General features: G+C 33.4%; 1 protein-coding gene across 1 annotated transcript; it reads right to left on the bottom strand.

Annotated features, from left to right (window-relative positions):
- Positions 1-7,732: 7,732 nt before the first annotated feature.
- On the bottom strand, positions 7,733-14,421 carry LOC126820912 (uncharacterized). The gene has a single exon (XM_050549087.2). It carries the CDS (start codon positions 14,419-14,421, stop codon positions 13,648-13,650), a length of 774 nt encoding a protein of 257 aa, XP_050405044.1. The 3' UTR covers positions 7,733-13,647.
- Positions 14,422-14,996: the final 575 nt, after the last annotated feature.

Here is a 14,996-nt window from a genome sequence, read left to right as displayed (position 1 = left end):
TGTGTAGTTTTGTTTCAATTTTAATATGGAGATGAGTGTACTTGATAGCCAGATTGGATTATACAAGACAAGATTGCTGGAAAATATGTGCTGGTCTTTGCCGTCCATTCCCTGGCTTTCGGAGGATAGTAGTGAAATGGCATCAAAATTATCGAGCTACAGCTCTGGTACTGATCCTAATATTTTAAAAACCACATTTTGAACCACATGTCTGCACCATAAAATTGTGATTATCAGAATTCTAATTTTGGCAAATTCAATTTTAATATGCCCACATTGATATTGTGTCAGTTCATTGCTAGTGTACACACTGTTGGTTAAAATTATCATCCAATTGATTATAAAGAAGCCTAATGAATTCTTACTACCAGAATGATGGCCCCCTTGATCTCTTAAAAAATACTTGTGGACACTCTAGAGCCTAAATTTATACACAGTGTTTACGGTCATGAGACGAAGAAGCTTATTGATTTCTGATATTTATGGCTAATCATCATTTAAAATCTTGTGGACTAAAGATCAAAATCTTGTGGACTAAAGTTGTCATCCGATTCACAATAAATTTATACAGTGTTTAAGGTCATGACACAAAGAACCACATTGAATTTCAATAATTTTTGATAACTGTCAGAGTTGTCACCCTTGATCAATTTGAAAAATATTGTGGATGCTCAAGAGACCAAAAAGCTATTATCAAATTCTAATGATTTTTGATAATTATTGAATGGATTGTTACTCTTAAATCAGCTTTTTGTATATTAGTATATGCGACAAACCCTCTGGACTGACTGGGCGACTTAGATGCTGTGGGCGTATGTTTCGTTGGTTGGCAACTTATTTTTTTCTGTTTGAAAGAACTGATCTGGGGTGCATTTCCTTGATCAAGAATACATCATTTTCACCTGTTATCGTGGTGATCTGAGGTTGTTAAAATAATCTATTTAAAAACTGGACCGTTTTAATTGCGTCTCAGTTTATTAAGTTTTGAGACATTCATAAATTAATTACTCTCAGAACATGTGCATTCTAGACTGTTCCCACAATAGTATTTATAGATAACAAATTACGTCTGAAATTCTTTTAAATTATAAACTATATAAGGATATGGATAAGTAATATTCGGGTTATATCTGTCGCCAGGATTTAGTTGGAATGATATTTAGGTTATGGCACAAATCTTATACATATCTATACAAACGTGTCAAAACATTTCATATGGAAAGTCTGAGTGAACAGACAATAATCGGTCACCCGCGGTATGCTTTTTGGTAGACGACACGATGCCGACAGTCTGCAAATGGGTTTAGTCACCATACATCGCAATTTCTAATCAATCGGACCAGTGTCGATATGAAAATGTGAGCTTAGATGACGTGACAATCGGCCTACTTCGTCTAAATATGGGGGTTTTGATGGCCGAATGGTTAGCGCGTGAGCGTTGGATCATAGGGTCTGTCATTTTGTCAACTGGCGTGGTTTCGATTCCCTGGTTGTACGTGGCAAGGAGTAGGGTCGCCTGTCCAACCTCGTGGGTTTTCACCGGATCCTCCAGTTTCCTCCCACTGCTATAAGCAAGCGAATTAATTGAAATAAAATTGAACGTTAGTCCCGAAACGGCCTAGTTTGTGTCGAGTGGACGTTACACCCATCTCTCTCTCTCTCTCTCTCTCTCTTGTTGGGGCTCTCGCTCTCTCGTCTGAATGTAGAATTATTTATTCATTCCAAACTGCTTTATTTTTTATTTGGCTCGTGATGCTATTTCAAATAAGATTATTCTTCAATGGAGTTTCCCCCCTTTATTCGTTTCTCCCTGCAGACGAATTTATTTTCGTTACATTTCTTTTGGTGGCCGTGGCTTAATGAGTAAGGCGCTGGTTCACAACAGCCAGGGGTTCCCGAGGTTCGATGTCGATCTTGGCAGAGCAAGTGCAGATTGGGGGGGGGGGGGGCTGACAAGAAAATGCTGCCCTTCGTTGCCCCACTTGCTTCGTAACAGTGGGACGTCGTGGTTTATTGAGTAAGGCGCTGACTCACTACAACCAGGGGGTCCCGATCGGGATTTGACCTTGCTAGTGGTGCAGAACGGGGGGCCTGACAAGAAAATTCTGCTCTTCGTTGGCCCACATGCTTCATAAAAGTAGGACGTTAAAATCCATTTCATTTTCTTGTCCAGCTAGTTTCCCGGTGGTAGGCAGACTCGTGGTAACCATTTTGAGCGTTGGGACCATGGTTTGAAGTACTGGCAATATATCGCCTAGCAGCTAGGCGCGGAAAATAATTAGTGACTGTATCGATGTAAATTCATAGGATTGTTTATTAATGCATATGGAAGAACCCATATTATGCGTCCCACCTCAAAATAATGTTGGGGCTTATTTTCGGAAAAAATAAACCGTTCATTTATAAATCCGGGGTTAGCTATGGACATTTTTTCAACCCACAGACGCCCCCCCCCCCCCCGCTCCAAATATTTCAAATGAGATTTGAGAGTGCGTGTGTGTTTGACGGAATTTATCAGCGTGTTTTACCATGTAAGGAGGAGTGGCTAGTCGATCGGGTGGGGCCGTGTAGGTTAAATATTGGTGTAAACATAAAAAGATAGGTTGTCGGGCAACGAAACATACGCCCACAACAGCTGTCCGGACGATCTACAAGGGTTGTCGGATATTAAAGATACATTATAGGAGATAAGATAAAGAGATGGCAGTTCTCGCTATAATAGTTAAAAACTAGATAGTGTAAAGGTAATTTGCTGAAAATTTCAGTCAAATTGATCCACTATGAGCCGAGAACGAAGCGGGTGAAATTTTCGCACAGTCTCGGTCATCATTAGTAAAATCATTAATATAAACAGCATAGTCTCGATTATCCAGTGTTTTGATTTTATTATCAATGGCCGTTAAACGGCATATAGGAATCTAATCCAGCCAACATCGAAGGCTAGCCTTGACATCGAGAGTTTATTATGGTCTGGATAAGTTAATTAATGTCGAATTGATAATTTAGATAACATTTCAGGGCTAAAGAAAGACTTGTAATAAGCAGATTTTGCTCTTGCATTATGCATGTTTAATGTATTCTTTTGTAGACAATGGGGGGGGGGGGGGCATTTACAAGACAATTTCATACCGATCGGATTATAATTTTCGTTTGAGGGTTTACAAGGTTCTACAAATTGAAACCAGGGCCTTAATTCTGGAAGTAATTTACAGAATTGTTAAAATTCGACAGGCTTTTTTCATTTTACTAATATAAAAAATATATAAAAATTTCACACCGATCGGGTGATAACTTTTGTCGTTCGAGCGTTCACACGGTTCAACAAAGTAAATCAGGGGCCATAACTCTAGTAGTAATTGCGGAAATTAAATAGGCTTCTTCGTGTCACAAATCGGGTGATAACTTTTGTCGTTTGAGCGTTCACAAGGTCCAAAAGAGTGAAACAAGGACCATAACTAAAGAAGAAATTAACATAAATAATTGAAATTAAATAGGATTCTTCATCTCACTAATGTAAACAACATAATATCAATTTTAAAACTATCAGGTGATAAATGTAGTCTGTAGAGTGTTCACAACAAATTGTGGACGACGGCAATATACGAACACATTTCCATTTGGGCGTATTAAAATGACTTGATAGTTGGAATTCGAAAGAAGGCAGGTGGAAACGCTGCTGCGTCTGGACAAAATTTCTCTCATAGCACACTGCGACGCCAATCAATCTTCATTAGTACAGTATTGCAGAAAAGTAGGACGCTAAGCCCCATTTTATTTATTCCGAGTGATTCCAAATTTTGTGAATGCAATTCGGAAGACTTCGCCGTTGGTGGTCTGACAAATTCCCGTTATAGTTCTTTAACAGAAGGCCCCAAACACGGAAACCAAAATGCAAGTTGGCCTAGTAGAAAATCCGAAAGAGCCCCACAACCTTATCTTCAGTGTCCTGCGCTGCCTTTGTCCAAAAATGTTGACTTTAACACTATTTCTGCTTCTTCAATGTATAACAATGTTGGGAATATATATATTTTAATACTTTTGTTTGCAAAACCATATAGATTTATATATGGGGACCGTTTAAAACTTAAGTTGTGTCACCCTCCCTACTTTATCTCCGACATCATCAGTTCTGCAAATATAGAGCACCATTTCGTTAGAGCTGCAAACTCACTATGTATTTATTGTCCCATTAATATTTTATGAAGCGAATCAACAAAAAACGTTCTCAAAGTAGTGCAGTGAAAATACCCAGGACAGGATAGTTTCGTAACAGAGAGAGCTGTACATATGTATAACAGTTTCAAAGAATAGACTATAATTAGCGTTGATAACAATGTCAGTGGTACTATGAAGAAAAAAAACAACAGCGGTTGCCAGGCAAGATACGCCCACATGCATATTAAAGATACATTAGTTAAGAGTTTAATAAAGAGTTGGTCACTCTTGCTATAATAATTCTAAAGTAGATGATAAAAAAAAGAAAATATTGAAAATTTTAGTCAAATTACTTTTTTCTGAACGGAGTTGTCACTGTTGGAAGTTTGGACTAGATGTGTGCATAGTGGTAACCAGGGCACTGGTATATTCGCGACTTAGCCTCGCTTTCCCATTTTTAAATTAAATTTTTAAATGGCGCAACGTTCGAATCTAGTTAAAATCCCGAGTATCCGATGCCATCGAGAGTTGATTATGATCTTGTTTTGTTAATAAATGTCTTAATTAATAGTTTATAAAGCATTTCAGGCCTAAAGAAAGACCTGCAATAGGCAGATTTAGCTCTTGCATAATGCATGTTTAAGTTTCATCAAAATCAGATGAAAATTGTGACATCTAGAGGGTCCACAACCTTGTTATACCATATATTTTTTTACACTATGTGAGTACGAGGGCCGGCCATTTTGTCCGGCAGTTTTGGCCCGATTTTCACGAAATTTGTACTCAACCGACATTACGGTATAACGGTGATATATTCGAACATTCTTTTTTAAATCGGAAAATAATTGTGAACTCTCGAGGGACCACAAGCTAAAAAAAAACGCGCTTTTTCATCAAAGTTTTGTCAAAATCAGATGAAAATTGTGACCTCTAAAGTGGCCACAAGCTAAAAACGTGATTTTTCGTACAATCAGGGGCCATATTCCGCGAAGTTATGGTCCGATACACGCCAATGTCGAAGGGAACTGAGATCTTTGGGAGATAGACCTATATTCCAAGTTTCGTCAAAATCAGTTAACAAGCGGTTGCCATGCAAGATACGCCCACATTTTGCAAGAGATGGACAGAGAACAAGCTCAAAAAAAAGAAGTGATTTTTTCGTACAATCAAGGGCCATAATTCAGGAAGTTATGATCCAATATGTGCGAATATAGAAAGGAACCAAGATCTTTGGGTTATAAATATGTATTTCAAGTTTCATCAAATCGGATCAAAATTGTGACCTCTATAGGGTCCACAACCTTGATATACCATATTTTTACGCTATTTGAGAACGAACGGCAGCCATTTTGTCTGTCAATTTTGGGCCGATTTTCACAAAATTCGAACTCAGTCGTCCTTAGGGTGTAACGGTGATATAATAATAACGGTTTTTAAATCGGATAAAAATTATGATTTCTACAGGGTACACAAGCTAAAAACGCGATTTTTCGTACAATCAGGGGCCATAATTCAGGAAGTTACAGTCCGATATGCGCGAATATCGAAAGGAACCGAGATCTTTGGGTTATAAACTTACATTTCAAGTTTCAACAAAATCGGATAAAAATTGTGACCTCTATAGGGTCCACAACCTTGATATACCATATTTTTACGCTATTTGAGAACGAACGGCGGCCATTTTGTCTGTCAATTTTGGGCCGATTTTCACGAAATTCGAACTCAGTCGTCCTTAGGGTGTAACGGTGATATAATAATACGGTTTTTTTAAATCGGATAAAAATTATGATTTCTACAGGGTACACAAGCTAAAAACGCGATTTTTCGTACAATCAGGGGCCATAATTCAGGAAGTTACAGTCCGATATGCGCGAATATCGAAAGGAACCGAGATCTTTGGGTTATAAACTTACATTTCAAGTTTCAACAAAATCGGATAAAAATTGTGACCTCTATAGGGTCCACAACCTTGATATACCATATTTTTACGCTATTTGAGAACGAACGGCGGCCATTTTGTCTGTCAATTTTGGGCCGATTTTCACGAAATTCGAACTCAGTCGTCCTTAGGGTGTAACGGTGATATAATAATACGGTTTTTTTAAATCGGATAAAAATTATGACTTCTATAGGGTCCACAAGCTAAAAACGCAATTTTTCGTACAAACAGGGGCCACAATTCAGGAAGTTACAGTCCGATATGCGCGAATATCGAAAGGAACTGAGATCTTTGGGTTATAAACTTACATTTCAAGTTTCAACAAAATCGGATAAAAATTGTGACCTCTATAGGGTCCAAAAGCTAAAAACATGATTTTTCGTACAAACAGGGGCCATAATCCATGAAGTTTCGATCCGATACATACCAATATCGAAAGCAGCCGAGATTTTTTTGGGATAAAGCTATATTTTAAGTTTCGTCAAAATCGGACAAGAATTGGGACCTGTAGAGAGTCCACAAACAAATTGTGGACGGACGTCCGGACGGACAAGGGCGACGACAATATACGTCCACATGAAAATGTGGGCGTATAAAAATTGTGACCTGTGTAGTGTTCACAAACAAATAATGGACGGACGTCCGGACAGCACCCCCCCCCCCCCGCAGTGTTTCGTTTGATTAGAGCTAATCCCACTAAACACTGTTTTAATGGAAGCAAATTTCTGTTTCAAATTATGACTGGTCAATAGTCCGATTAGCAACCAATAGCTAACTGCGTAACAATATAATTACGCTTTAAACAAAGCTCCAAATTGGACCAAATGTGTTTACATAACGTTACGTCATGACTCACGATTTCATTATCCCCAATTAACCAGTGCATAACAGAATATTGCAGAAAAACTAATTGCGTGACAAACGAGGCTATCAATACGTATACAATGTAAACAATACTGTATGTAGACGAACAAGACTTTCGCCGTTTTTTTTAGGGAAGACCCCAGATTAAACGAAGGGCTGTCATGTTGCTGTACTAGGGATAGATTTGATTGAACGGGAAGAATAAACACACTCCCTAAAAAGATTTCTTGGACATCCCCCACCCCCAACCTCCGGAAAATCCTGGCACAGCCATTGCAAAAGATATGTACTTGGCGTGGGGTCAAAGAAAAGTAAACACAACTAATTGCATTGTTTTTAAATATGATATATGTATATTTTATAAATATTTGATTACCTACAATGTATATCGGAAAGTAATAGAAATAGTCTGAGAAGGAAATTCACAGAAATGGCGGGAAAATACTATAAAAAGTACAAGATGCATAATTCTTATGAAAATAAGGATTTACTTGGTCTGTACAAAATGTATATGTCTTGATATATATAGTAAGTATTCTACATTGATATATATTTTTATATAATGGTCTACCACTGACTAAATCTATAACATAAAATATTCAACATATTAACAATATATAAGTAGGCCTTTCATTAAGACACATTTATTTAACATTTTGTGATTTTTAGGTATACAACAAAATAAATTGAAGAATTATATATACATCATTTTCAAATAAAAACAAGGTCAAGTAATATTATAAGGTACTTAATTGTACACATTCGGTATTCCACGTAAGTTTCCACTTCTTAGTTTGTTTTTTTCTTTTGTTTTTTTTGGGGGGGGGGGGGCTTTGACTTCAATTGATTACGAACTGAAATAACCAACCATAAAAAAAATCAAATATATTTTTTAAATTAATTTTTGAAACGGTTTTAATAATATATAATACAGTACGTAATTTTTCGATGAACTATTTATACTTGAGCATTTATAACAAACATAACAATCTGAGATGGAATTATACACGATTATGGTTTAATAGGAAATATACTGAACTAATTTTATGTTTGACAAAAATAATTCAGATGAAACATATCTGCCCAGACTTGAGCAAAGGCGCCCTACTTCGAGCTAACGTCACATGACCTACATAACATAGGAGTGTTCTCAACACAGCCGATTTACACAGTTGCCATGACTACTTAATCACGATCACGCCACGTGCCCAGACGAAGCTGTAAGTTGGTCATTGTCGATGTATTGAAAACAAGTTCAGCCAAAGAGTAAAAGACGCAAAAATTTTGTGGTTGTTAACTGCCAGTTTCGTCTCGTAGAAACCGTTCTTAAATCTATTTTTTAAATAAAACATTCGACTCCACCTAAAACCGCAATTAAAACTATACAGCATTATTTGTACAGTTTTTTTTATAATTTAAATTCACATTAGGCCTACATAATACTTTCAGATAAAGAATGCTGTTGGCTTTATAATGCCGAGTGCAGTTTCAAAGTGTCAAAATCGATTAAAATGACAATGATATTTCCGAAAGTTCTTAATAATTATGTAGTTTTCGAGATACATGTAAAGTGCATTAAAACTGACATAACATGTTTTATTCCCTAATACTACATTCCAATTCCTAATACTATATCAAAACTAAAGTTGCATAGATTCAAACTTAAGGTATAATGTAGTTGTAAGGCTGTATAGTTGAAAGTAATGATATTTATTTAGTAAATGCTATTATTCTACATTTAGCATATACTAACAAAGCTTTATTACTGAGTACATATATATGTATGACCCATAAATTATTGTTATGTCATTTATCAACAAAGGTTCAACTATTTTTTTTTTATATCTGAATATTGTGAAATAATTACCATCTAACCTTCAGCTGATATCAATATTTTAACCTGTTATCTAAATACCTATAAATTATTATTTTTTTCTTTTAACCAGTTAATTTATCCCAATTAAATATAAATTTCAAGATCTGTATTTTGGTTTTATTTCTTAAATTACATTGCTCTTTTCTGGCATGATAGTAGTATTTAAAAAGAAATATGCTTTTTACCTGAAACCACTGAAATTAATTTAAATCTCCTGATAGAAGAATATATTTTTGAAAGCTAAAAAGCAAACCGTTATCATTTATTCATTTGTTTCACCTGAATCAATCAAAATCAATTTAACTTAAATTTTGATATACAAATCTTGATATATCAGAATATGTAAAACATATACTAGTTATTGATACATATACATGAATATTAAAACCGGATAAAGTTTCCCGAACATATTTCGTGGAAATACTGAAAATATGAAATGGGAACTAAATAACCGTGGCTTTAAGCTATTTACACAAAATAAAAACACAAAACTATTGTACAATTAACATTTTCATCAATTTAACAAAATATTGCCTTTGGGTATTGCTTAGAACTTTTATGGAAGTATTACTCCATTGCACTTTTCGATAACAAGTTTATCTAATTACAAAGGATTTATACACAATCAACCAAACAGTTTGATCTATAAAGAAAAACCTTGGTTCTTATCAATGCTAAGCAAGTATCAAATTTTGGCCTGGAAAATTTCTCTATAGGCTAATTTATTCAATTAAGAAATGCTAAATAGCAAGCCAAGCATAGCTATTGGAAAAAATAATCCTGCATTTCCAAACTATCCTACATGTTTTTACCGGTAAATAAAATAAACAGAGACTGACATTGGCAAGATATAATTTCAAATAAATCTCTGTACATGTTTACCGGTAAATGAAATGAACAGAGACTAACATTGGCAAGATACAATTTCAAATAATAAATAATAAAAAATTGATTAAATACTCCTCTATTTTATTCTTTGATTTCTCTTGAATATTAATGAATTAATAAGGCAACACCTTCAAAGTTTAGCCTAAGTAAAAAAATATTGGCTTTTTTGGCGTGATGTTCATTTTGATCTAAATGCCAAGTTAAAACAACTACCGGTATACCTAATTAATACTAACTTTCTCTACAGTCTCCCTAAATAGTGGACAGATTTCACTATGAATAAATATTTTATTAATATATTACATATATAAATAAATATATCTATAAATATGACAATGTTTGAGATCTGTTCTTCATTGAGTAGCTTTAAAAGGCATGATTATAGCTTACATGTACAGTAGCATATGTAAAATGACCGAGTTTCAATAAGATGTCATTATTTTGATATTCATAGTTTTAAAATTCATTTATTTAAAAATTGATTTCCTCAATGGTATTAGATCCAAAAATGTATTTCTATCAAATTTGTTATGTAGAATCTTCAATGGATTACAACACAAAAATCAGTCTAAGTTGATGAAGAAATATATCTTTAAATAGTTAAATGTTCGACAAACCTAGTCTTATCTTAAGAAAATTCCACGGTGACAATGATATGACTAGTCAATTTCTCTAAAATAAATAACATAATTTATAATTGGGGCGGTAATAAATAAGGTATATAAAGTTCAATATTGTTGTGATTTTGGTAGTTTATTTTTCTTGCCTTTGTAAAAAAAACATATTGTATTGTAAAATATAACATAAATGATGATAGCAGACCATAACATGTTTTTTTTTTTACTTTTCATACTTTTGAATATTGAAATATGAAAGAGAATATTCTATAAAATAACTTAAATTTAATAAACTGAGGGATTCTTGAATCATCATTACTGTTGTTTTGAATAAATCTGATGCATTACACAATATATTAAAATATAAGCTTGATCTGTTGATTAAACAAAGTCTAGAGTTGTAGACAGATAGCCATGTTGTCTATGACATAATAGTTATATCAATAATATAGGTCATGTCACAATGACATCCCTACTTAAATATGTAATCAAGTAGTGGTGTATAAATTGGATAGGTTCAGACAAGATAGATACAAAGAGTATATAAATTATATCATATTTAAATAATATCATATACATATATGCATATTTTTTAATATAACCATGCATCTGTTTAAATGTTACTTTATTAATGAAGTCTCTCCAGGTCATTTGAGTGATTTGAATCCCTTGCAAACTACAATATTGGAAAAGTTGAGTCTCTGAAGTGAATATCATTCCAAAATGGGCCTCTTTTTAATCCAAGTGAATCCAAGCCCAGAGATTATCTACCCTTGATATTTCGATTTTGTTTTCTTATTTAAATGTTAAAGAATCAATCGGAGTGTATTTTAGCATGGAAGTTAGCTTTGGAAAATTTGATATTTTACGTAAAATGCAAATGCCGCACAGAGACTTTAAGGAGCTACGGTCTTAAGAGATCTCTGGTTTACGTACAGAAGTATTAAATAATATAGGATACAGTGTAAAAAAATAGGTAAATAATTATATTTCACTGACATGGCTTGAATTCTGACTATGTGATTATCTTGATACATGTAAATGAAACCAATAATATTTTAATAGTACAGTGCACAAACAATTCATTTCATTGTTCAAACTTGCTTACGAAACAAAAGGGGCAAATAATTGTAAGAAACAAATGTGACAAATAAATGTTGAACTGTCTAAGAGTAATTTTAGCCCAACAAGTGGCTATTTATAAGAGAAGTCTGATATTTTTAAAAACATTTCAAAATATTTACAAGTTTTAGAATCCCATAATATGGTTTATTGTGAAAATAATATAAGTTTATTATAACAAATGGTTTTCACTTTCGTAATGAAATTGTTGAATATATTCAATCAAAGCTGTATAATGTCAATTTATCAAAATGATTAATATGGTATTTATGAGAAGTTATTAGAAATGTGTACATGCCATTTAACACATGATTTAAAAGAATATTTACATGATGACACACAATATTAAAAATATAGTGTATTTTTTGGTGGGTTCCACTGGTCCGTCACAAAAATTAATGTTTGAAAAGGTAAAAATGCACCTTAAATGAAAATCTTCGACAATTTATTTACAAAATCAATCCAAATTATTTTTATTTTATGTTATTCAAGCTTTGATTGAACAATTTTGTCTTAAGTGTCCTCAATAAACAGTGCCTTTAATTTATAAACATTTAAATAAAGTTTAAATCTTTTACTGTATGTATCATAAATATATATATCATGATGAGAAGACAACATGATAGAAAGATATGACTATGATTCATCCAGTGTTTCATAAATACTTGGGCTGCAAAAAGGCACATTTCAAACAAAAAGGCAATACATACCACTTGTATGTGAAAACAAATTATTGGAGATTTCAGGCCCCTTAATCATGAAAACTCATTTCTCTTAAAATCATAATGTTGCGGTAGTAAGTAACTAATTTGTCTTTCTTTAAATAATGATATAATTTTATAAGTCACAATCAGTTTTAAAAGATTTTTTTTTCCTTTGTTAATTAAATAAAACAGTAATATATGTTTTACACATTTTGTGGAAGTATACATTTTTCTCTCGCTATACTGTGTAAATCAAGGCTATAAACAAAATTCAATCAATTGTTTCTTTATTTACACATGAAACTAGCTATATACCTAGAGAAACCTCATAACCTTTTTTTTTGCTGAAATTTTAAATTCAACAGTTCATAAATCCTTGAACTGTTTTGATCATACAAATACACTGCATAATTCAACTAATTCTTTCTTCATTAGGTTGACATGCAGATGCATATTTTGCTACCTGTTACCTCTGTTCAAGTTCAGCAGTTATTAAATGCACATTTTTGGTTGAAACATTTTGATTATATCAATTAATACATTGATATTGTTTGTATAACTACTAGAGTACTAGCATAATGGATAATACATTTTCATAATGTGGTTTCATGCATTAAGAAAAAGTTTATTTCATTACTACTGAAGTAGTTTGCTTTTTCCACATGGTACCAAACCACAAATTTAATGTATGCATTATTCAGAATTATGCAGATTTCAAAAACATTCACATGCTACAAAATTAATTTCTTAAAATGTAAGCAAACCAATTACCAGTACTGGTATTATAAATATTGTCCACAAGTTCTAAAAGTGTGGGTAAATCCCCAATATACAACTTTTATTTTAAAAGGAATGGTGTGATGATACAATACTTGCAAAAGTTGAGAGCAGAGACAGAATGTTCATATTCTTGACTACCGGTGGGGCCCATGTACTTACTTGTAGGCTACAGTACCATTATTAGCATGTATACAAATTGTACATCTAGTATGTACTGGTGCATTTTCAGTTCATATCTGAAATCAGACCTACTTGGTTGATATTAATATTTCAATGGTTGATGACAGGTTAGTGATGACTTAAAATAATATTTTGTATGTCATAGCACATTGAATAAAATCCTTTGGACCACAATATATTTTCTTTGGAACATTGCACTTCCTGTAGGTCACAACCTCTAGGGATACCATGGAGGTAACAATTTCTTTTTGTAAGTCAAGTAAAATGTTACAAATTAATGTATAAATAGTTTTTTCACCTTCAATAAATAAAATAATATACAGCCATTATATGGCCAGAGTAAATGTACATATGAATATGTATTTTTGGTAATAATGTAATAATAAATATATGCATTATATAAAACTTAAATAATTAATAGTCTATTCTTAATTAATATTAAGTCTTTATGGCTTTTTCACTCTCTCCGCATATTCTCAATATATAAATATAATATAAATATCTGTTCTATCATTCAGCCTGTCACATACCGACTAATATTTGAATGATATTGTCTAAGTCTTCAAAATGGTCTGTTTTACAGAAAGAGCCACACTGTGAGTTAATTATAGATGAAGCACTATCGTGAGGAGGACAGGGAAAGGTATGTAAAACATCTTCTGCACTTAATGGGGCTAATTTGACAGAATTTGCAAAAGTTGAAAAATCAAAGTCACACACAGAGATATCGATGTCATGTAGGGGATCATGATCCCAGCCAAGATCTGATGATGTTGCTGAAGGGGATGACAATGGCACTAGGTTATTGTTCGAATCTTGATTGGTTTTGAGCTCAGATTGGTTATTACTATATTCTGATGGTAGGCGACATGGTAATAAATCTAATACAGTTCTTTCTTCTTTTTCCTCCACAGGGGACATCTCTACATCTTTTGACACCGGTACACATTTTGGCAAGGTGACAATGTCCATCCGAGAAACAACCGGAGAATGATTGGAGTTCGCTTCGGGTAAAGGATCCAGTGTTAACTCATTCAATGCTGTGTTTGAAATAAAATTAGAATCTTGAGGTGGATGGTAAACTACTCCTTCAGTTTGAAGTTCATTTTCGATGTGCTTTAAGGTGTTTAAAATAAGGACCCATCTTCGCAATCCAGGATCAACTCTGTTTATTCTTGGACCTTTCAACTTGCTTACAGACATGTGTAAAACTGACTGTCTCTGCGTCCCATACGTTTCATCCTCTATAAAATCATCAAGTTTCCGCTTCATTGCTAACGGTGCATGTGGTGGCATTATCTGAAAGAAAATCAGTATTTTTTTTTAAATACATTATTGTGTATGCTTTATCATTTTGTAATAAATAATAACACTACTTGAAATCATTAAAAGCTTAACTATTTCAATTTTCCTCAACTTCGCTCCTCAAGAATAAAATAATCACATTATAGATTTAATAAATAATTAGTAAGATTATAAATCCTAGTTTTTTCTAATTTGCTTTCTATAACAGATAACTAAATATAGGTTGCCAGGCAATGAATCATACGCCCATAGCAGCTAAATCATGCAAGTGGTCAACAAGGGTTGTCAAGTGACATATTTAATCTTTTTTAGGTAATGGGGGGGGGGGGCATTAACAAGACAATTGCATACAGATCAGATTATAATTTTCGTCCTTTGAGGGTTCACAGGGTGCTACAAACTGAAACAAGGGCCTTAACACTGGAAGTAATATACAAAAATTGTTGAAATTCGACAGCCTTTTCCATTTTACTAATTTAAATAATTCATATAAATTTCACACAGATCGGATGATGACTTTTGTCATTTGAGGGTTCACAATGTTCAACAAAGTAGAACAAGGGCCA

This window comes from Patella vulgata, chromosome 5 (genome assembly GCF_932274485.2).
Source record: "Patella vulgata chromosome 5, xgPatVulg1.2, whole genome shotgun sequence".
In the NCBI taxonomy this organism is placed as follows: Eukaryota; Metazoa; Mollusca; class Gastropoda; family Patellidae; genus Patella; species Patella vulgata.
The sequence above is the reverse complement of the archived record's forward strand: the minus strand, read 5'-3'. Positions and strand labels throughout refer to the sequence as shown.

What these genes read in the sequence shown, in the direction of transcription:
- LOC126820912 (XM_050549087.2), bottom strand. Translation starts at nt 14,421, where the DNA reads ATGCCACCACATGCACCGTTAGCAATGAAGCGGAAACTTGATGATTTT.